The following is a 24,322-nucleotide window of genomic DNA, read 5'->3' as shown; positions in this document are numbered from 1 at the left end:
GCACCGTATAGAGGTTTCAGTGCTGCCTATCTCCTCTTCTGTGCGTTCAGACAATGGCCAGATTTGTTGTTAGGATTTGTGTAAATTGGAAGAGATTCTTCCTGAACTTGATTCAGAAAACCAAGGATGTTTCTGGGATGACTGAAACTGGTGCCTTTGCTCAACCGGTCATCAACGAGGCCTAGCTTTGAGGGCACAATGTGCGTTCTGAGGGGCCCACCTGCGTGTGCGATAACGGAGATTAACGCGGCCAACGGTTATTGCAGAGCCACCAAGCTGGTGTCCAGGATCGGTTTAAGCAAAGAAAGCACGAGAAGCCCGAAGGGGGGAGGGGCAGCCGCTAGGAGCGTGCACTGCAGCGGTTCGGGGTGCGCCGGTACCGGAACCGCACGCACCGAGGGCTCGGACACGGCCCGGACACGGCCCGCGGCGCCGACACGCAGCGCAGGGCCCAGAGGGACAGCGGGCCGAGGCGGCACCGCGCTCTCCCGGCTTTCTCCTCTCGCAGCGCCAGCGGGCATTAGGCTCAGCCCCTCCCAGCCCGGCCGCACGCTCTGCCTCTCGCGGGCCCGCTGGAAAAGGAGAAATAGGAGCAGTAGGAGGAGAAAGGCCGATGCAGGAAGGGGAGGGGGAAGGGCCGCGATACCCAGCCCCCACCGCCCGGCCTCCGCCAGCACCGCCGTTGCCGGGGCAGCCGACGTCAGGCGCAGCCGAGGCGGCGATTGGCCCGGGCGAGGCGCTCCCGACGGGGCCGAGCCCGCCCGCTTCCTTCAGCGCTCGGCGGCTGCCGGCACCGCGCCGCCTCGGCTGCGCCCGCCCGGCCACGTCCGCGCCGGGGCCATGGGCTGCCCGCTGCTGTTGCTGGCGGTGCTGGCGCTGCTGCTGCCCCGCGGCCGCGCCTGGGACAGCGGCGACCTGGAGCTGTTCGACCTGGTGGAGGAGGTGCCGCGCAACTTCTACGACTTCCTGGGGGTGCAGCAGGTGAGCGCGGCCCCGCGGCCCGCAGCGTTCCCGAAGCGCGACCCCACCGCGGCGGGCGCTCCGTGCGGCCCGAACGTGCCTGGCTCCCCTCCCCCCCCACCCGCTCCGGACTCCCGCGCGGCTGCCGTTGCTGTCACGGCGCGCTGCTGCCCGGCGCGGCCCCGCCGCCTCCCGCCGCCCCCAGCCGTGCCCGCGCCGCCTGTTGCTCCGCCGTCTCTCGTGCCTGCAGGCCGGCCGGCTCGCGGACTCCGGCTCCGCGCACTCCACGTATCGCCGTTCCTCGCCGCTCTGCACGGCTGCCGCTTCTCTGACATTGCGCGTCGCCGCGGGCTGCAGCTCCGGCTTTCCTTCACGCGTGCCGTGCGGAGGGCTGCGGCCCTTGCCCTTGTGGCGCCTCGTTCCTCCAGTTAGTTTCCATGCTCAAGTGATCTCGGTAGGAACGCTTGTTCCGGCATTCCTATCCCTGGTTTCCCAGTTTCGCTGCCCCTTGACATACCCAACTCGTGTTCTTTGTCTTGGATCTAACTTGATGTCCCTCTTCTTCTGGGCGCTCTGCTCTGTGTGCATTTCACTGGATCAATCTCAGTTACCAGTGCTCCAGTCAGTATACATCTCAAGAGTTAAATATAGATTCTTTATAACGTTACTTCACCAGTCCCCATTTAATGCCTAGTATCTCACCTATATCTCTGTACCTTGTGAGTCATGCTGCTGGTCAAACGGTTTGCTTGGCAGTTCACGGCCCGGTCTGATGCAGTCCTTGTACTTACTGAAGATAATAACTGTGTCTTCAGGTGTGTTCCAGTTGGACTGTGCCTGCAAGAAGGGGGGATAGGGGGTTTTGCAGCATGTGGGGGTCCTGTTCTGGGAACTGCCAGCTGTGGTTATCAGGGGAGGCAGTTGCTTCCATCTCCTTCTTCTTAAGCATCTGGCATTAAATACTGTGCAGTATTGTCACGTGTACAGCACAGCAAACACTGCTGCACAAGGCTTACTTTCATGGGCTTAAAAATGTGGGGTTTAATTCCTCACAGGCATTTTTAGTGTTTAGGCAATATAGGGATACAGAATTTTGCTGAAAAGATACGGGGCACAGTAAGATTGACAAAACACAACGTCACTTTTAGTAAGAGGATTCTCTGCTACTTTGCACTTCTGCTCAGGCTTTGTAGGATGATGGAAGATCTTAGTGAAGAACTTGAATCTCCTGCAGTGTGTAAGCAGGAAAAAAGTTGCAAACGTGCACGCCAAAGTGAAGGGAGGTTTTGTTAATCACAAGAGTGAGCTGTTTGGCCATGTGTCATGGCATCCTGAGCTCGTGGCACACTGTGTTTTGCGCATGGAATGCCCCTGTGATAGCTGTAATAGAGTATGCAGTGTCAAAGCTGAGCTTTAATAGAAATTGGTGAGTGCTGGAAGGAGCTGTATAGGTTTATAGGTCCTTGCATGTTTTATCTTCTGCTCCTGTTGCTTGCTTCTGTGGTGCTGCCCTGTCCCAGTGCTGCAGACAAGGACTGAATCAGGGCTCTGTCTGCTCTGGTTTGCACTGACGTGTTGGATCCCTGCAGTGGTTGGAGTTATGGTATGGGGGAGGTGGCTGGTCCTGTGGTGGGGACTGGGACTGCACAAATCTTGGGTATCCTGCCCTGGATGCCTTAATACAGAGCATCCTTTACCATAAAGTCTGTGTGCTGTTTGCATGTTTCTTGAGGTTTGCTGCTGTTTTTAAATTTGATTTAGTGGACCTTACTGATTATTTTGTATGTCACTGTTAGGAGCTGGTATGCCACTGAGTACAGTACCTAGAATATGTTGTAGTTCTGGTGTTGGTGGTTATGTTCCCCTATGCTTAGGTGTTCATCTTGGGACTTCAGCACAAGGGGGATGGAGACTGTGAATATAGCCTTTGTAACTTGGCCTCTGGACTGTTCCATAATCTCCCATTCATCAGTTATTTTATTACTGTTTCCTCCTCAGTCTCCATATTCCTCTTTCTTTTCTTTGCCTTGTACTGTCTTGGTTATCCTTTCTACCTTCATGTATTTGTGGGAGAGGGGGGCTCCAAGCAGGGTATAAGTTCTGTGTCTAAGTTGCAGATATCAGACCATGCTTACTACCAGCAGTGTATCAGGGTGCTGCATTTCTCTAAATGTGTCACCTTCTGGCTTGGAAAAAAAAATATAGGGAATGACTCTAATATATCTGTAAGGCATTGAAGCAGCTTAGCTCTTGATAGGGGAATTGTGGTGCTGGCATTTTGTTGTACTTCACGTCTTATACCTCCCATGCAGTGTCTGAAGCTGATGCTGACCTCATCTGACAAGGTAAGTAAAACACTGCAGCTCTCTTGCCTCTGGCTGCTGGATTTTCCCCTGGAATTGGAGAGAAGTAGTGACTTCTGTTGCAAGTCTCAGCTCACTGAACTAAGAGTTCTGCATGCTGCCAAATTACCTGGAAGCCTTGCAGCATTGATGGATAGCTGCTATCCAGCAGTGACAGTGTTAGGTCCAAATGCTGCTACTAGCATGTTTTCCAACATCAGTGACTGAGATGGAAGATGACCTGATGAAAATAATTTTTATTCTGAAAGTGGAATGGCAGAGGAAGAGCAATGCTTTAACTGTCTCAGTTACTCCAGCAACTTTTGTTAGTGCTTGACCTCAAACTGCGGTTGGCTGAGAAATTTACAAGTGCTCAAAGGATGGTGACATTGGAAGGGACCTCTGAAGAAGGTACTGGGCAGGCCCCAGGCTGAGCACCTGGATTATGAAGTGTCTGATTATTATACAAGGACTCAATTTATCTGTTAAGTCACTGTACCTAATAATAACATAACAATTTAATTTTTTGCTATATACGTTACACTTTTATTACCTCTGTTTTGAACAATCCTTGAATTGTTTCACCTTCCTATTTCTTCAGTTGTTCTAAAATCAGTGATGGAGATTTCCTTGAGTGGCGCATTTAAAATGTTACCATTGTAAAGAAGTTTGACCTGGTAAAATGCGGAGATTAACTTATCCTTTGACTTGAGAGAAGATTATATTTCCATGTCCCCCAGTTGGTTACTGAATTTGTGTCCAGATGGGGAAAAGAGAATCAAACTCTTGACAGATCAGATGTAATAAACACTTCAGTATGGCCAGTTTCACTCTGACAAAAGGATGAGGACCGAAGAAGTATTCATACTAAAACTCAGAGGAAGTTGCTGAATTAATCAGAGGCTGTGCAGACTTGGTAACAAATTCACCTTGTTACCTGAGAATGAGAACGTACAAAAATGATGTCAACTTTCTGCGAGAAATTTCAGGAAATCTGTGGAACTATGAGCTTGTGTGGACCTATAAGCACAGATCAAGTTGATTCTGTAATCTCTTGCAGCTTTTGCTGGCCGGTACTTGCATAAATACATTACGCTCTGTGTGAATCAGCTTGGTGTCAGCAGAGACTCAACTTCATGCTGAAGCATGCGTTGTTTAGAACTGTTTATATGGCTTCAAAGGAGTTGTCTGTTCCTTTACTGGTTTTAGCTTGCAGTAGGGAAAGCACTACAGGCCTCTGATGCCTTGTGAAAGTTTGTGATATAGTTCTACATGAGTTTTGATTGAAAAGTTTTTGAGAAATGTTGCTTGTTTGTGTTTACAGTACCGCAGTGTGCTGATTCAATGAAGATGTGCTTAAAGACACATGAGCTGTGTTGCTAGGATTGCCCAGTGCAGAGCAGTGCTTTCTGTCTGAGCTAGGACCAAGGAATTTCTGAATCAGGCTATGGCTGCTGCTGGGAATCAGGTAAAGGAGCAGCTTTGTTTTGGAAGTTCTGCAGGGCCAGTGTGAAGGCAAATGCAGTGCTCCTCCAAGTGTCCTTTGATGTAAAGGGGAGTCCTTGGCACCTCAGATTCCCAAGGAAGAGCTAATGTGACTTGCTGGTCAACTGTGGATAAATATATAACCGCTTAAAATGTTGAGAAGCCTTTTCTTTAATGTTCTTATCTTTCTTGTGATATTTGTTTTGAATTTATTCTGACAAATCTAAATTATTCTTGAGGCTTTACTGGAAAAGCTGAGAGCATTGTGTCCACGTCACTGCCAGACTGTGGAACTGCTAAATGACAGTGTGGCACAGGCACAGCTTCATGTACAGAACCCGATTATAGTCCTGTCGCCTGCGAGCCACAAGTATGCAGCCAGCTCCAGAAAATGCTAAATGTGGGGAGTGAGGCCTCGGCTTTCTTTGGCTGCGGGCTGGTGGCGCTGGGCTCTTAGGCCCTGCGAAGACCTGGAACAGAGGAGCTGTGTTACTTCAGCAAGCAGTGCAGTCTGTCAGAGCTGTGCCTGCAGAATGCCCGCCTGCTGCCGAGGAACTGATGCCCGTACTGTTTGCATTGCAGGGAGTTCTGCTGTTGAATTTGTTCCAGGCTGGCTGTGTGGACGTGGTGCCAGTTTGTGCTGAAGTGCATTGGTTGTGCTCCTTGTATGCATCTCACAGTTCAGTTCTAGCTGAAAGGAAACCACATCATCTGCTCCAGGACTGCTTCCTGATGCAGAGTCAGTGGCAACAATAAAAAAGTAAGCTTTACGTGCTAAGAAATTGAGGTAGATGCACCTCTGAGACTATCATTTATGGCTTGTGCTGAATTTTCTCTCTTGGCATTGCTTTCTAAGAACCTTACCAGAAATGAGCCCCATGACAAATTACATGGCTTTTATCATATTACCAGGCACATGATGGAGTGCTGTTCTATTCAAGGAATGCTGTCAATCCCTCAGCAAAATCAGCCTATCTGTACAGCCTTCTGTCTCCCCACGCTCACAAGGTGCATACCAGCAGGGCAGGGGAGGGGAATGAGGAGGGACAGCCCAGAAACTGAGCGGTCTGCTTCTTCCTTCTAGTGACAAGATGCATCATGCTCCTGAGAGTGGCTTCTCTTCTATTACTCAGGGCTGTTCCCTGCTCTGAAGCTTCATAAGGGTAACAGTTGTGGGTGTGGTGTTAGTAAAGTCATCTGTTAATAAAGTCATGTTTCAGAGGAAACCTAGATTGGTAGTACTGGTTCAGTTTTCCAAGTAGTGGGAGTGTTTGATCTACTAGGATAGAACTTTACACTCCTACAGTTATGGCATGACTTTTTGAGATAATTGTGTCAAAACTATGAGCTTTAGGGTTTTCTTACTTTGTTTTCTAAGATTATTTTGTCTTTGCATGACAGCCCTGTGACTTCTGCAAATCTTGTGCCGTGATGTGCCATGGAGCAGCTTGATGTCTCACTACTGCATTTGAGGAATGAAAATTGTTGGGCAGATGAAACATGTCTAAAGGGACAGATTCTTGATTCAGAAACCTGTGAAGATCATCTTATTTTCTGTTCTGTGTTCAAAATATATATTTGGGAGGCTTAGTAGCTTTGGAAGACTTCAATGCACTGTTTGTCATGGAATTGGAGTTCTGTGTCCAAAAGAAGAAAAGAAAGATATGTTTCATCATCTCTATTGCTCCATACTGCCAGAAATAACTTCAGCTTGGAAAAATTGCCCTAAGGAACCAGCTGTGAAAACTGCTAAGATTAATAACTGAGGATGATGCATTCACCTCAGCCCAGCGATCCAGGGATCTCAGTAAGCTGGATCACTGGGCTGAGCGAAATGGGATGAGGTTCAACAAGGCCAAGTGCCAGGTCCTGCACTTTGGCCACAATAACCCCATGCAGTGCTATAGGCTTGGGGTGAGTGGCTGGATGATTGTGTGGAAGGGACATGGGGGTGTTGGTTGATGCTTGGCTGTACAGGAGCTGTCAGTGTGCCCAGGTGGCCAAGAAGGCCAACGGCATCCTGGCCTGCATTAGAAATAGTGTGGCCAGCAGGAGCAGGGAGGTAATCATCCCTGTGTACTCAGCAATGGGAGGCTGGATGTTGAGTATTGTGTTCAGTTTTGGGCCCCTCACTGCATGAAAGACACTGAGGCCCTGGAACATGCCCAGAGAAGGGCAACGAAACTGGCGAGGGGTCTGGAGCCACAAGTCTTGTGAGGAGCGGCTCAGGGAGCTGAGATTGTTTAGCTTGGAGAAGAGGAGGCTCAGGGGAGACCTCATTGCACTCTACAACTTCCTGAAGGGAGGTTGTGATGAGGAGGGGTTTGGCCTCTTCTCCAAGGCAACAAACAGGACCTGAGGAAGTGGTCACAAGTTGTACTGGAGAAGGTTTAGATTAGACATAAGGAAAAACTTCTTCTCTTGGAGTGTGGTCAGGCACTGCAATGGCTGCCGAGGGATGTGGTGGAGTCGCCATCCCTGGTAGTGTTCAAGAGGAGTCTGGATGAGGAGCTACGAGATCTGTGGCTTGTGGTAACAATGCTAATGAGAGGACAGTTGGACTGCATGATCTGGTAGGTCCTTTCCAACCTTGTGATTCTATGATTCTATAGGATATGGGGTTTTGTATTTATTTATGTTTAAACAGCACTAAACTCCCAGCTAAGCAGCTGCTGCTTGATGCCATGCATTCTGTGAGTGCAGTCACATGTTCTTGTGAGTAACACCAGTGTTTGTCGTTCACAACCGAAATACTTAAAAATGATTCAGACATCTAGGCTTGTGAGACTTGTTGTTTCCAGTAAATGCATTTGCTGTATTGTCTCCTAACTTTCTGCTTGAACGTTGTCCAAGGAAATCTGTTCTGTTGTATTATTATTATTTTGGCTTTGATTGTAGTTGGCTGCTTTCTTAAAGACACCAAAGTGTTTCAAAATTTGCCATTGGAGATAGTTTTAAACATTTACTCTTGAATTTCCCTGGCAACTCGTTTATGTAATACTTCTATAGAATTTTGTTACATCTTTCTTTTTGTCTAGATAGAGAGATAGATGCATTACAGCAGTAAGCAGCTGTGCTTATGATCTGAGGGAGTAACAGTATGTAAAGTGCTGTGAGAGGGGTGAAATAAGGAGAGCTTGTTTGCTTATTAGTGTTGTCTGCAGCAGCAGTAATGTTGGAGCTGCTCCTCTCTTACTCTCTATATTTTCCACTTTTCTAATCCTTTAGCATGTATCCATAATAGCTTGGTTTTCACATTGCAGGAATAAAAAAACGGGCTAGTTTAGCTGCTCAAAGTTCTGCATTTTATTAGCAGTTCATTGAAGGGAACAAGCAGTTTCTTGTTGAGGGTAACCTGTGGTGGCCTCTGCTGCTTGTACAATGTTTTATGCTTGTTCTGAATTCTGCTCCTTTGCTGGAGTTCTTCTGTATGTGCCTATGCTGGCATCTAAACCAGAGCCATTTTGCAGTGAAGATGAACATGTTTTTTTGATTGGCTCTAGAGAAAAGTCCAGTTTTAAGGGGGGTTTTAGAGGTATATGTGATGCTATTTTAACTTCAGTACCTGACCACATTTTAAAGGACCATTCAGCATTTAAAAATGTCCTTTAAATGAATCCGTGCTCCTGATGCTGTCGGCGGAGCTGCTAACAAAGAGCACCGATGCTGCCACACAGCTGAGCTGAGGGAATGAGAGCATAAGCAATGACAAAGGGGTTCTCTTCTGTGAGGACAGGGCTGATGTGGAAAAAAAAATAGAGGAAACTAATGTGTACCTGAAATTAATGTATAACCGAAATTAACGTATACCTGAAATGTTGCTTGTTTTTCATGGTCTCTTAGTGGACTATGAAATTCATGCAGCATTTGAAAACCTTCAGTTTTGCTTTTGATTTGTTTGTGAGCATTCTCGCTTTTGCTTAGCGATATGCTGTGCCAGTTAAAAGCTTGGGCTTTTTTTTTCTTTCAGTGTTGGATCCCTGAGCAGTTATATGTGTGTATGTTTGTGTGTGCGTATGTATATATGTGTATTCTCTGAAGCTTGAATAATTTTTTTTTTCATAAATAGTGAAGACATTGTTTCTTGTGTTTTTTTTCCCCTCACTTCTGTTTGTTTGACTGTCAGCCTTGTTTGGATGTTACTGCTCTGTATAAAAGTGATTTGTAAACAATCCTAATGCATGTGGCAATTCAGTTCTGCAATCAGCGGTCTGTATGTAGCACTTTACAGTAGGGTTTGTAGCAGGATGTTGGAAGTTACTGAGCTCTCATCCAACAGATTGCTTAGGTGAAAGTTTCTTGAATGACTTGGTTCCCAGGCCTTAGAAGCTGCTCTTCTTGGTGTCAAGCAAACGACTGGTGGAATGAGAGTAGAATACAATTCATGTAGTCTCTCATCTCTGCTAAATCTGAAATTCTTTCTTCTCAGTGTTAATCTGGCGCTGCTGGAAAAAAATCAGAAGACATGTAGAAGCTGCTGAAATAATGTCATTCTTCAGTCTTTCTCTAACTAAAGAGTGAAGGAAGAACTAATGGAGTTTGGCTTTGTCTATGGGCTATAATTCTGGAATGCTGCTGTCTCAACATGAAGTGCTTTTGCTTATTGAAGAAGCATTCAAGTGCTGATAAGCAGATGAGAAAGCTGTGGAGTAGCCTTACTGCACTGAGATGAGCAGCCCTGCTTTAAGGGGCAAAAATTGTTGTTACTGTAGAATCATTTAGGTTGAAATGGACTCCTAAGATCAAGTCCAGCCTTTTTAACACCTGTCCACCACAAAACTGTGTCCCTTAGTGCCACATCCATGCTAGCACTAGCACATTTTACCAACGAGTCTGCAGCCTCATCAGTATTTTAGTACATTTCAAGCCGATTTAGATGAATAACCACCATTTCATAGTCAGTGATAAATTCATATAGTGTTATGGTATGGAACATTTATGCTCTGACAGCAGAGCAAAGAGCTGTATGCCATTTAGAGCTTTGTGACAGTTTATTAGTAATTGTTTTATTGTGCCTCGCGTCTAATTGTAATGTTACAGCAAAAAGAAAAAAAAAAATCAGTGTGTGTAGGAGCCTCTTCTCATTTCTACGAATTATTCAAAATCTTCTTTGATGGGAATATAAAACCTCAAGTTCTTCTGTAAGTTGTTTAAAAATTCTGAATAAAATAGTTTTCCAACACGAGCCTGTTTGTTGAGTACAAAGTATTGCTGTGAGTTTGTAATGTGTGTTGTTTGTAGTTTGTTCCTTTTGTTCTTTTTTGTACCCCACTACTTTTTCAACACTACAAACAGAGCAACATTCAGAACGAAACAGAAAAACTCAGATGCTGGGCTGTATCAGTTGAAATGCAGCTGGAAGCTGTCAGCCAGTCAGTTGTATTTTGCTGTTTACAATGGTGAGGAGAGAACAAACCTCTTCCATACATAAGTTACACTTCACTTTTAGGTATGGGACACAACTGGCTCGTGTTCAGGTTCAGATACACAGAACAGAGTTCCATGCTGTAATCCGTTTAGTAAATCTTACTGGCTGCTGTGTTAATACTCAGTGCTTAACCAGAAAGCTGTGTTAATTCTGCACACAAAACCCACTTCCCTCCTGGACAGGTAGAGCTGCCAGCTCCAAGTTCTGCTCTGTAAACACGGCTTAGTTGTACTTCCAATGGAGTCAGTGCACTCAGTCTGGCATTCCCTCGCCAGTGCCTACCCAAAATGCATGTGCCACCTATGGACTCTGAGATTTAACTGTGTGCTCCTCTCGTTCTTCATGTCATCACTTAATGTATTGAGCACAGCACATCCCAGCACCTATCCAACAGAACACCTTTTAGCTGTCTTCATATCTACACTGAAGGCCATTGAGCCGTGCTTTTTGCGTTGTGTTCATTAATCTTCTATCATTAGATAGAAGACCTATCTATCTTCCATTAATCTCTTTTCTCCCATCCTGTAGTGAGTTAGTTTCTTGGACGATCTGTAGTGTGTAACATTGTCGGAACCATTCTCAAAACTGGTCCATCTCATGCCTGCTGGATCCCCTCTCCATCCGTATCCACGGGGTTCTGATGGGTCAGTAGAGCTCTACAATTTTTTTGGCTGTGTATTCAACTGATTCTATGGGGACTGGCACATAAGCCACCAAATTGCCGGTTTAGTCATCGTTCACTTGAAGAATGTGCGGTTTTCGTGTTCTGCTGTCACTCATGTGTGATTAAGCATGTTCTCTCAGAGGTGCAGGCCTTTAACTGAGGTATTCTGAAGGAATCACAGAAGATATCGTCTGCTTCTGTTAATTTGGTTAGCTTTAGTAACTAGCACTAACTCTCTAACCTCAGTCTTGGGCAGTAGCTCATTTTTCAGAAGTTAAAAGGGAGGCCTTGGCTTTGTAATGTTTAGTTTCAGGATTATGCAGAGTGGTTCTCCTCCCCGCTCCCTTTTGAATGATGATACCTTTATACTTTGCTAATTCTATGGTTTTATCAACTTAGTCCTCAGCAAGCTCCTTATTGTGATACGCTGAACTTTATCTGTTTGGATGCAATGAGATTACTTACTTTACTTGGTTTCTACTAACTGATGCTGCCACTCACAGCGGTGTTGTTGCTTGTTACTGCTGGCTTAAGTGAGAACTTAGTTTTGCTTTTTTTTTTTTTGATGTTATGAATCACCGTGAAATCATCGATTTTTGTGTTTTTTATCAAATGCAACCATTGAACTATTAAAGAAAAAGGTGTGAGACAGGTCTATGCTGTACTGCCATTTCCACAAGTTTTTAATATTTACCAAGATAAGCCTTGCACCAGGCAATCGGTTGAAGTGCAGGAACTGTAAGTTCGTGTATTGAAGCTAACAGTTGTATTGGGTCAAGTATTTCAGGGGTTCGGTACAGTTCTGTAGTTAACAATCACTTTTCTCTTTCTTCCAAATAGGGTTAAACTGTCTACTGTTCAGGGACCTGATTATAACGTAGGATAAGCTCATGCTTGTCTATATTACCAAAAATAATTAAGCCCTGGATGTAGTCCTGCCCTTTGCTTCCACGCTTGTTTGTGCACCTCAACTAATATCAAGAGATGCAAATCTGGAGGAGATTTGGCTCTTTGTTATCACCTGCATTTGTGCACTGAGAGATTGTTTGAGAACCCCAAAGAACAATCATTAGTATTGGGTAATGAAAGACCATTGGGCTATGTTTTCTGGGAAGTCCAGTTTTGTAGGTACTGTGTATTTGGTGCAGAGTTCAGATGGCCTTCACGTCAGACAGATTCAGAGACGGGTTGATGGTGAATATTCTCTAGTTTGAGCTAGGATAATAGTTGGACCTGGGATTGTCCTTTGTAGGCTCCAATTTGTCACAATGTGACAGCAAATTGAAATATGTAGGTGCAATTAACCGTTATTTAGTATTGCAGCTGATCTTTATCACACATGCATTAGCTTTATCTCTGTTTTGTGGTAAAACTACAGTGCTGAATTCCATCAGGCTTTGAAGTTGTAAGATGGAGTTGAATGCATTTAAATACAAAATGTTTGTGTAATACTACATTCTCCCTATAAAAAGGATAGATTTAGAGAGAAATACACTTCAAGTAAAATCCTACCTTAACATTAAGGAGACTTTGATCCTGATGTTATGTCATATTTTAAACCACAGTGTTTTAAAGATTGCAGTACAAAATATTTCTTTGTATTTGAATTTGTTCCCGAAAATAAGAAATAGGATAGAAATAAGCAATAGACCGTAAGTTGGGACACTTTTTGTTTTGATGTGCTCTTTCGCTGGTCGCCATTTTGCACTGCAGTTTGCCAGCTTCTCATTTGTGAATGTAAACGTTGCTTAACATTGAATACAGATGTCTTGTTTTCTAAGGCAGAATTTCATTCATCTTCTTTGTGTTTGCTATCCTTAAAGTTCAGTTCTTTAACAAAGAAAAGAAGTAACATATTTTTTTAAAGAAAATCTGATATTTAGTTTGGAGCATCTTAAATTTCTGTCCTAAAGAAAACAGGAGGCTGTAAAGCTAGAGTTTTACTTCTGAAGTATGTAAGATTAATTCCCACCGCTTCTGTAGTTTTTTCTGTCAGAGACTGTCAGTGAATTTACAGTATCCCATCGTTACCAGGTGCTGGTTATCCTATCTGCTTTCAGGAGCGATGGATGAGGGCCCTATGTGCCAGTTGGCTGCGCCTCAACAGAGGCTGTGCCTTGTCTTCTCATTCCTTCTTTTTTCTCCCATCCCATCATTAAGAACTACAGCTGTCAGTCAGAGATACTGTAACTGTTAGAGCATGCTGTCTGGTTACTGTTTCCTATGGTTGTACTCAGTACATGCATCCATTTGAGAGATCTGAAATGAGTGTGAGCACCATGTCATTCAGGAAGAAAAACTTAAGAGTTTTTATTTTCATTAGTATTTTTTAAGACTCCAGTGCCTTCTGTTTGTCACTCTTGTTCTTGAGGTCATCTTTCCTCTTTATTGTGTGGTTGGTTTGTTGGTTTTTAAATGTATTCCTGCAGCCATCATGTTTTACTGTGGCTTTCACTGCCCATCATAAATTCAGTCCTTTCTTCCAGCTCAGGAGCTAAAGTGGTTGTATGCACGCTGGTTAACTTACATTTTAATTATTTCAAACAGACCCTTTGTCTAATCTCTGTACTTTGTGTAACTAAAGTTTCTGTTTGAAACTGGTGTTGGCTTTTCAGCTGGGCCTTGAGACTGAATTGCCAAGCAGCAGGTGGTTTGCATCTCCTCAAGCTTCACGCCGCCTGTTACTTTAGGCTGTGTGCTATACAGTCTTTTTCCTCTACATTCCCATTTTTACACTGTTGTTTTGTTTTTTTTAAATCTCATACATTTTTCCTTTTCTTTTGTCTCGACTTGGGTCATTTATTGAAGGTCCTTTTTCACTTCTCCACATCAGTGACAAATCCTATTCTTCCTTATCACTGCAAAAGAAATAATTACCCCAAGTTTTGTAATGTGTGCTTTTTATTTTTTGTGGCTTTCCACAGTCATTCTTGAACAAATATTTGATGTGGTCCCAACTTCGATATATAGGTGTTGTACCAAAGGTTATTTAGAAAGAGAAGTTTTCACAGCTGGATCTGAGGATTGCAGTAACAGCAGCATCTCTGGGTGTGCAGCTGGGCTCCTGGGCACACAGGTCAGGTATTTAGCTCACCTTTCCCACGTGGATAACGGGGCTGCTTTCCCTGTGGTATAGCTGTGGCAGACTGCTCTGTGCTAGTGGCCCTTGGCAGAGCTGGCCTGGTTCCTGCACAGTGCATCTATGTCTGAGCCCTGCTAGGCACAGCATGTGCGAGGAGCGTGTCACTAGTTTTCTCTGCCCTAAGGAAATACAGATAAGGATAAAACACCTCCAGTACAGTGAATATATTTTTTCAGTATATTTTAGTCAATTAACTATTGCTTTATCTGTTTTTAAATTTCTATACTGGAGGCTGAATTCTTAAGCTCCGTTGTGTACGCCAGCCACTGTCCTTTCTAATAGGACAACGCGAAACAGTCTTCATCTGCCAGCTTTTGTCTAACTGCTGAAGGGGAAGTCCAGTGAAATAAGGCAGTGTGCATGGGACTGCAGATAGGGAAAGACAACAAATGCAGTTCGTAGGCTAGGAAGTTTCTTTCAGAGATATTTCCAGTAGTGGGAAGCCCTTGTGGGACTGCTGTAATTTGAAACGCTGTGATGGGTGACCATGGGATAGCTGTGCCCTGAGTCACCCGCAGGCTGATATGGAAGTAGTCAAGCTCTTGGAGAGTGGCTGCGTTCTGCTGTTGCTTTCTTAGCTCTGTTTCCTATTATATTTCTTCAGGACAAACCCTCTGAGTTTTTGGTGTGTCCCAGTTTTTGGTGTGCTCTGTGTTCATTTCCCCGCAGGTCACTGTCAGTTGTGGAACACTAAGACTTCTGATGCAGTAAGTGCCAGCAATTGATCTCAGCTGTGGAGCACAGAGTGGCTCCATAGCTGCATACTTGCTGCACGAGACACTGCTGGAGCGATGTGCTGCTGCCGTTTTGCCCTTTCTTTTGAGATGCTGCCGGTAGACAGCACTGAGGCTGGAGAGATGGTTGTGCTATTCCCTCTAATTACATCACGGTCTTTCTTCTTGTAGCCGAATTTGGTATTTTTCCAATGTAAAGTATGACATATGTTATTGCTTAAAATTTCTTTTTATGGTAAGACCTTTTTGTTCTAAATATAATGATGAAGAACGTGGACATAGATCTGTATTGTGTGCAATTCAAGATGAAAATGGAGCCTGCAAAAGATACTTGGAAATAATTACTGAAATTGGTGTGTGAGGTTTCTGAATGCTGTAGAGCAGAGATACCAGAACTTCAGTGATGCACGCCATAAAGCTTTTCAGTATTCAGTATTTATGGTTGTCTCTGTGCTGTAACGATCACGTAATCTGATTATTGAGATTTTACATGTTTAAGCTCAGTTTTGGCTTCTTACCACTTGATGGCAGTGAAGGAGCTAGTGTTGCCAGGCAAAGGTTCAGGGCAAGACCCAATATGAATAACAAAAGAGGAGGTACAAAGGAAGCCTGTGACATTTAATATTGTTCACATTTCTAGGTGATATTACATATACCACAAATGACAGTAGAGGAAGAAAATCCTCTAGATGGAGCTTCAGTTCTTCCAGTGGGGGAGAGATTTTTATACTTAAGAGATTTGCTCCTATTTATAATAATTATTTCAAACAGCAACTTTCCCCTTTAGGAATGGAATGATACCAGACATGATCAATAAGTAATATCAGTGCTTCTGCTATTATAAACATACTGTCCTTCTGGAAGAGCATGAAATTCTGGTGTTTCTCTTGCTCTTCAAATCCTGTTGTCTCTCAGTATTCCTTGGAATATTTGGGTATTGGAAGAAATACACTCTGCAGATTAAGTATTGGAGTAATTATTCAAGATTTTATTTTTTCTTTTGTAAGGTTAATTTGATTATTATTTTATTTATTTAACTGTTGGACCAGAAAGTGAAATGTGAAAAAATAGTGTTCAAATTCCAAACTGCCCTGCAGTGTTTCCTGTGTGCACGGTGCAATCTCAGTGAAGAAGTGTTTGCTGTAACATCAGATATTGCAGTGTGTGTTTGAGGTGCTTTATTAGTGAAGGCTCTTTCGCACTTCCTACACCCATGTACACCTCTTGCCAAGCTGGTATGGGGAAATGAACCATATAATGGCCCCGCTATAGTAATTGGCTCCACATGGGTGGACTCCAGTACACAGACAAAACCTTATTTGAAGTAATTGGTGCTTTGTGTAGGTACAAGGGTCTGTACATGCAGATTTATTTTGGATCCTGGGTCAAACCTTGGCATTAGTTAAGGTTTCAATTTCATGCAGTGTCTTTGACATGTAAGTGATTTTGAATGAGTATCAAAAACATCCATACAGATTAATAGCAAGCGATTTGATGGAAGTCATTCATTTAGAATCCACATTGCTGATATTTTGCAGTTATGGTTTTTGCTTGAATACTGGAGGAAGAAGTTGGCTTGCTGAGTTTTGTGGACATGCAGCCTGTTACTAATTACAGAAAATAGCAAAAAGCCAAACGATGACTGTGTAATTACTAAGTATCTTTATCATTAGTGGGATTGTTCTAGTTCTGTGGAAGGCAATACTGTGTAAAATCGTGCTTGAAAGAAAATAATAATAATAAAAATTTACAGGAGTTATCAAACATTTACTTTCATTTTGGTTGCCATTCTTCTTTTTAAAAAAGAACTCGAGAGCATCGTTCTCATGTGTACTAGCTGGTGTCTGTAAGCCTGGCTGAAATTGAGCCATTTCTTCATCAGTGGTATTAAAATGAGCTTCTTATCTGTGTGTTCTGAATACAGTTTGTTAGAAAACAACAAAGTTTTCCTTCATCATGTGGTGTAAGTTGGCTGCATTTATTTTCATGCTTGTGGAAGCATTTAGCTGCTGTGGTTCAGTATCATTTTGAAAGGATCTAGTGCATGCTTTTCCAGCTGCTGCTATTTGATTTAGGGGAGTTTGAAATTTGAAAGGTGCTACCAACGTGATCAGAGCATTTGGAACATGGAATGAATTTGTTTTAGGAAGTTGGTGTTAATCTTGCTCTGTCTGCTTACCAGGTTGAATGGCATAATTGCCAACAATCAGATATGGAAAGAATGCACGTGTATGTGCAGATTAAGCTTTGTTTTTCGGGGTGATTGTCAAGAACTGAGGCACATGTAACTCTATAGTGCCGAGGTGGCAATTCCCCAGAAGCAGTCTGTTGTTGTGTCCCCTTACCTGGTGTAGAGCTGCAGGTAACGGTAAAGGTTCCATCTCTGTTAGAGACAGCACATCCATTTTCATCCTTGGAAAATCCGTTAGCTTCTCCCTTTTCTTGTACGCCTTCTCTCTTTGAAATGTTCTCTTGCATATATTCCCACAGTCACATCGTCATCTAAATGGTGAGGCTGCTGGATTCCTTTAACAGCCACAAGCTTTTGGTGGCATTTTTAGTTTTCTTTGTGTGCTGAGCAGACTCGAACTGTTACTTCCTGTTTCAGTTGAAGAAACAAAGTGTGTTCTTGGAAAAGGCGTAAAATGGCAAAAAGTAGCAACCGGTGGGTGGACTAAATTGTCCTGAACGTTACTGGGTTTTGAACAAAGAATCCATTCCGCAGCTGTGGGCAGTACTGAGCTCCGTTGCTGATAAGTGAAATGCTGTGCTGCAGCTAAAGGCTGGGCGCTAACATGGAGTTCATTTTGACTCCTCCATAGTGCTGGAAAAGATAGATTAGTTAATACTGATTGTCAATGGGTGGAAATTATCTGACGTTCTCCTTCTGCGGAAAGATCATCAAAATGTTTTTATTTTACTTCAGGAAAATCTGATGATAGAAAACTGCAGTAGCATCTCTTGCCGTAGTGTTTAATGAGAGCAGAATAAAGAAGCTTGAAGAAAGAACTTAGAATTGCTGGTAGAATTAACTCTGGTGGAATTAACCCTTCAGGTTTTTGTTTTGGTTTACCGTGAGAGCCCTTCAGAATTTTAATTTCATTGTGCAGCAGCACATTAATGCAGCCAGCATCCACGTTCTGTTTGTGCGCCTTTATTTGTTGTTTGCCTAAATTTCAGACCAATTAAAGAATTCCAGAGACCTTTTCAGTGAAGAAAGCAAGGAAGAAATTTCCTTGTTTGTTTATTTGTTTGTTTGTTTTTTGTCTTACTGCTAAAGCATTGTTTTGTACCAGTTTTTACCGGAAGGTTAAACTGAACAAATATTCTCGAGTGGTTGTCTTCGAAAAATGTTTTCATTTTCACTCAGTTGGTACAAACACTGATAGAGAAATAAGAGACTTTCCAGTTGTAACACGTCCTGATGGGGATATCTGATGGGCCATATCCCTTTGGTCGTTGCCCCTTTCCTGAGAGTTGCCCCCTCCCCCAGTCCCTCACTCGGTATCATCAAGGGTTATTAGTTGAAAATAGATGAGTAGCAATGCAGACTTGCTTTAAAAAAGGGTACTCGTGTAAAGTCTTTCAGGTAGAAAACATTATAGGATGTATGTGTATGTGTCCATAAAGTCCATCAGGGATGATTATGGAAATTGCCCTCATTTCAGTTTTTCAGGGAATATTTGTTACGTTAAGAATCTGTTACAAATGAGGCTCTTTTTTGCAGCTCGAGATCAAATACTAACAGGAAGATTTTTCTTGGGTAAAATAAACTGTTTCTAATATGTAAAATTGTCTTTCTAGTAAAGATGCCTTGAATGTTCCATCTTACGGGTATTTCAGTCTGAGTCAAGGTCTGTAAATACTGCTGGCTCAAAGCTCCATGCCCCGCCGTTGATCTGGAGCTACGATTGTCCACATGGTTCTGCACCTAAGTGTAGGTGTGAGTCCTGGGATTTCAAGGAACGTGCGGAATTGCCGTGTTCATATGTAAAATACTGCTTTAATTTCATGCAAATTTTGATCGATCCATGTGGGAATAGCGTCGGTCTTATTTTAAGTTATTCTTCTGTGTAGTACAGGAAAACTCCATCCAGTATAAACAACACGAAATCGTGTCTCAGAAGCGCAACCACAAATACATACATTCTTAACCTTTTTTTCCTTTTTCTCTTTTTAAATCAAAGGCTTCAATTATTCATGTTTATTTGGCTTGACAGAGTTTGTCTTCCAGGCTATGTGAGGCTTTGTAATTCTTACACAAATGATGTATCTTAAATGCAATGATAAAATGAGGTGTGGGTGATACAAAGCTACGGCAGTGCACCTTGTGCTGCTCCGTGCTGCCCAGCCCTTCACAGCAGTGCAGCGCTGTGGGGTTATGTGCGATACAGCCTGCCTCCATTTATATTTTGACAAGATTCCTGGTACTTGTGATAAAAAATAGTGGTCTGAAAGTAGATGTCTCTATTTGTACTTCTGGAGTGCGCTCACGTGTGGAGCAGTAATACTGAATTATTAACAAAGAGCTCTGTTGCACCTTAACGAAATTGGTAATTAAAAAGCTGAGCCTGTTTCTCATGTGGCTGCCATTATTTTTAGAATCTCATTACTTTCATTATACTTGAGAGATTTTGCAAGGTGCTGGGTCTTGTCCTTCTTTGTCTGAGACGATAAAAATACATATGCCTTGCAGAACGTGCCCTGGAAATGCTTCTGGGGCTTTGGAGGCAGAGCACAGCCAGCCCTGCAGGAAGGCCAGCAGCGGCCAGCAGCTGCCTGGGCACGTCGGGAGATCGCCCACCCACACCCAGCCTCACCTGCTGCTGGTCTGCAGTGTGCGCTGCCTTAGGGGCTGCCCAGTGGCTCCCTGCCCCTGAGACGTGCTGTGCAGGTGCTGTCTGAGCGCACACCTCTGTTGTGCTCGGGAGGAAGCCTGTCTCCGTTAGGTTTGTCCGAAGATGTGCCATTTGGAATGGCATGCTGATGGCTAGCCAGGCTGTCCTGCAGTTGAGTGGAGCCTTTTAGAGTCAAAGTGATTCTTCAGAGAGCGTGGGCTTATTGCAGGGGAGAAAAACCACTGTAGTTCTTAAGGTGGCATTATAAAGCACGTCTGCACTGCTTATGCCCGAGCTGGACTTTTTTGTTTGCTTTCAAAATCTGCGTATTTTTCTACTATTTCCTGCAACAGCCTTATGAAAAATCCCGTACTGTAGTGTCACTTCTGAAAGCTTTGACTAAATTCTGGGAACACGTACTGTAAAATCACGGAATGTCAGTTTTCAGAATGTCTCAAGTCGTAATTTGGTTTCTTTGTGCTCGTTCATTGTGATGATTTTGAATTCACTATGTTATATCCTACGTAGTCTTTATTTATTCAGGCTCAGGGAGAGATCTGGCCCCAGTGCAGCTTCAGGCTGTGCTGAAAGAGGCCGTTGTCTGCAAAAACTGTAACCTGTAGGTGCTGAGGGTGCGGATAGGCTGGGGGAGAAGATTGCAGGAGGAAGCGGTTCCAAGGGTAAAGCAGTCAGTCAGAAAGTGCCCCTGAGGACAGGATTCTGTTCCTCTCTCTGCCACAGAATTCCTATGTGATGCCAGGCGAGTCGTTTAAACGGAACTTTTCCCAAGTGGTGACTAATTGATTTGAGTGCTCTGCAATTCTGGTTGCATAATTTGAGATACTGGGGGCTTCTGTGCAGAAATAGCGAGCGTTTGCAGCTGCAGCTGAAGTCGATTAAAGTCTGCCCTGAAAGTATGGAATGCTGTTTGATAGTAAGCACTGGGATGGATCCTCTCTGTGATAAAATTAGCACCTGAGATAGCTGTGCCTCGTTTTGTAATCCAAAAAAGAAAAAAAAAAAAAAGAAAAAGGAAAAAAAAAAGGACAGTAATGGATGTTTATGTTAAAGATACCACATAGGCGAATGATGCTGTTGATGAACTCTGGTGCCATTGTGGTGGGCTTCAAAACAAATAACCACGTCTTCAGAGCATGTTTGAATAGTGTGTGGTGACAGGCAGATGAGGCCACACATGGGCAAATGTGTGCAGAACAGCACTGAATAGCTCTCCCTGGGCAGGCGCTCATCTTGTGTGCAGTGCTCAAAGCTGGGGCACGGCAAGAGGAGAGGCTGCAGGGCGCTGTCAGGGACCTCCGAAATCTTCACCTGCTAAGAATGCCCATTGCTGTCTGTGTCGTGTATGCGATCTGTCATATTTCAGGGTTAGTTTGGCACTGATGGGTAGAGGCGAGCTGAGTAAGGAAACACTCATGTTAGTCCCCTCCTTCCTTTCTTCCTGTTTCCGCAGTTTCATTGCCCTACAGCAAACGTTTCTTTTCTTTTGGTCAGTGGCACTTAACTGCGACTTTCAGAAAGAATTTTGCAGTATTTCTGCTGCCGGTATTTTAAAAATTCTTACTATTTTTGTTAACATCTGAAAAAGTCTTCCCCACCCCAGCAAGTTACAGAGGAAGAAATCACATCTGGCTGATGCAGTTTCTTGGATTCAACTCCGTGGCTGGTGTTATGGTTTATACTCATAAGACTGTCAGAAGCTGCCTTTATTTTTTTTCCCTTCTTTTTCTTTTCCATGCAGCAGCTTGCAGACCTGCAGTTTCATTTCTTTCTTCCCCACCGGTGACAGAAGTTACTCCCTAAATGTTCTTGCTTGCCTGTTGATCCTCCTTTAAGTCTTAACTTTCTGTTTACAACTAGAAAATGTAGGGGACGTTGTACCGTATCTTTATGGCCACAGGACTTAAGCAAAGCAAAACTTTTCTTATTGCTTTTGGTTTTGAAATGCTCCACATTTATCAGTGTTTCTACCGGAGACTGTGGGATCAGAGTTTTATCTCCCAACTTTCACTGTTATCTTTAATACTGATAATCCTGTAATCCTATGTTGAGAGGCAAGTAAATGAATTAGTAATAATCACTATCTTCTGCAGTCAGTTGGCTGAAAGAGATTTCTGGTAGCATAGTTAATGGGATGCAACCTGTGCCAAGTTTTTATTGCTACTCACTCAACTGCTAATTCCTCTTTTCCATAGGCATGGAAGAATGCATGCTTTTCCCCTTTATTTTGATCTTTCCTCCTTTTGCAGTCTGTCTTGCTGCCTGCTTGGTTCAGCCCCCTCTGTGGTTCCTGCATTGGCTGTGGCTGTTGCAGGTACCAGCCAGAGCCTACCAGTGCCAGGGGAGAATTGCTCCTATCTGCTTCTTGTTTCTGATGATGGGGAGATGAAACTGGAGATGGAGCACGCGGATGTATTCCTTTCAGCTGTCCAGTTCTGTATCTCCCATCATGACCCAAGGATGGGGCTCTGTGGGTGAATGCTGCCTTTTCCTGTCAGTGGCTGGAAGACAGACCTATTTGCTCCACTGCTTGTGACTTCAGGGAGTGAGATCTGTTTTGTCTCTCATCCCTGTGACAGAGCTGACAGGCTGCTTTGCTTCCCAGCAGAAGGCCTATGGTGGTGGTATTATTTTTAAGACTAAGTGAAGAGAGGAGCTGGTGCATGTGTGCTCACCCAAGTGCTGCAGCATTGAGGCTGTGTGTTGCACTGGAAAACACTTTCAAATAGACTGGGAAGTGTTTCCTCTGCACTGATCCTCTCAGCTTCTTCCCTTTGTGCATCCCTGCTCTCTGCCTCCTCCGGACCAATCTGGGATGTCAGAGCACGTGGTTTGGCTGCAGCCTCGCAGTGCTGCTGTCACAGTGGCACTGGCCTGCTGCAGGGGGCTTACATGTGGGCAGAGCCTTTGGTTCTGTTTTGTTCTCCCCCTGGCTCTTGCAGACTGAAGGGGCGATGCTTATGGATCAGTGTGAATTACTTCCTTCTTTCCTGCAGCAAACAGGGTGCCTCCCAGGTAGTGCAGGAAAAGAGCAGTAACTGCTTGCGATGATGGTTTTATGGAAAGCAGAGAAGTGATCGCTCTGCCTCACATTTGGGCACAGGCAACTTTCTGCCTCTCATTTGGGTTCACTCAAACACATCAACCAAAAAATCAGGGCAGTTCAGGGAGCAGCATGCTGCTGTGTAGCAGTTTCTGCCCACAGCTGCCATGCAGTCATCTTCCTTTAGGTTGATTTGGCTCATTCTCTCTATAAATGTCAGGTTGGCTTTCTTAGTGGCCACAGTCCCAATTTTCCATACTCAGTTCCTAGTGAACAGGAAGGGCTGCCTTAAGTCAGTTCCATCACAAGTCATGGCATGTGTATTTTTTTTTTAATAAGGGTGAGATTTTTTTTTTCAATTTCATTTTACTGTACCTTGCAGTTGTACATAACTTCATTTTTGTGTAAATTTTAATTGATTGTTCCTAATGGTAAACTTGATTTCTTTATTCAGATTCCTTTGAACATCTGTTGGCTAATTTACAGCTCATAAAGCCCCTGCCAGGTTTTGTGAATAGTCATTTGGGATGTCCCTGTCCTCTGCTTTCTGCCTTGTGCCTTTACCAGGTGTGCTCCTTTTGTGCCAGCAGACCGAGGTGGTGCTGTGGGGCAGCACTTCAGCTTACAGCTCACTATATTAGAAAGGTGGTTACTTCCAATGAAGTGGTGAGCTGTTGTAGTGGGTAATCTGTTAAGCTTACTGGAGTTTAACTGAGATGTTTTTCATTAGGTTTTAGTCTGGGTTGTGCCTTACATACAGGAATTTTGCTGACGGTGCCATCTGTACTACAGCGAGTGATGGAGGGCATTCCTGTATTCTTTCAAGGAGGCTATGTACTAACTCAGCAGTGAATTACTATATGGGTAGTGGCATGTTACAACCTCCCTGAGGTCTTCTGAGTCCCGAGGTAGTAATAGCTCATTAAAATGGTAGTTAATGAGTATAAAGGGATCATTATGTGACTCCTTTACATGGTGGGTAGGGCTAAATCCTAACTAGTTTGGTAGTAAGTAGTCTAAATAAAGATGGAAGGAGATTGATAAATGCTGCTGGTAGTTATTTATAAACCTGGCTATTTAAAGCAGTGTGTCTGGGAGGTGAGCGGGGGAAGAAGGAAAAAAACACCCAAATACATCTTGAGTAGATTAATACCTCTTTCTGAACACCTTTCAGGGCTTTCAGAGGTGTTCATATTCTGTATAATCTCAAGGTTACTTTAACATAGTCTGTGATGAAATGCCTTTGTTTAAAAATACACAGGATTTTGCCTTTTCTGATCAGTTGGTTTGAGGAGGAAAAAACAGAGAAAAAACCCTCTGTTATTCTATTTACTTATTGATGATCTTGAAATCAGTAGACATTTTCTGTTCTGTGTGCCAAAAATAAATGGTGAAACAATTATTTTTCTGAGTGAGAGAGGAGAGAAACATTCTGGTAATATGATATTACTCAAGGAATATGTAACCACACATGAGACCTTCATGGTCTGCTCGCTTTCTTATGCCTTTCATTTAGCTATGGTTGTTTTCTGGAGAAAGTTATTAAGGATTTACTCAAACCAAATATGTATTTTGTAGCAGATAATGAGATCAAGAATGTTTTTTAGTTCTTCCTGTCTTCTTCCAGGCTCTGGAGGGACAAACAAGCCAGTAGAAGACTACAGACAG

General features: G+C 43.7%; 1 protein-coding gene across 2 annotated transcripts in view; it reads left to right on the top strand.

Moving 5' to 3' along the window:
- Nucleotides 1-423: 423 nt before the first annotated feature.
- DNAJC1 (DnaJ heat shock protein family (Hsp40) member C1) overlaps nucleotides 424-24,322 on the top strand; it is a 109,339-nt gene continuing 85,440 nt past the window's right edge. For both annotated transcript variants that reach the window (XR_011902945.1, XM_072330366.1), the window contains exon 1: nucleotides 424-981. Coding sequence is in view for 1 of the 2 variants with exons in the window: in XM_072330366.1 (XP_072186467.1) it covers nucleotides 841-981 (141 nt within the window). In the remaining variant the exon portion in view is untranslated. The remainder of the gene's footprint in view (nucleotides 982-24,322) is intronic.

The sequence above is a fragment of the Excalfactoria chinensis genome, chromosome 2 (genome assembly GCF_039878825.1).
Source record: "Excalfactoria chinensis isolate bCotChi1 chromosome 2, bCotChi1.hap2, whole genome shotgun sequence".
In the NCBI taxonomy this organism is placed as follows: domain Eukaryota; kingdom Metazoa; phylum Chordata; class Aves; order Galliformes; family Phasianidae; genus Excalfactoria; species Excalfactoria chinensis.
Note: the sequence above shows the minus strand (reverse complement) of the source record. Positions and strands in the feature narration are given on the sequence as shown.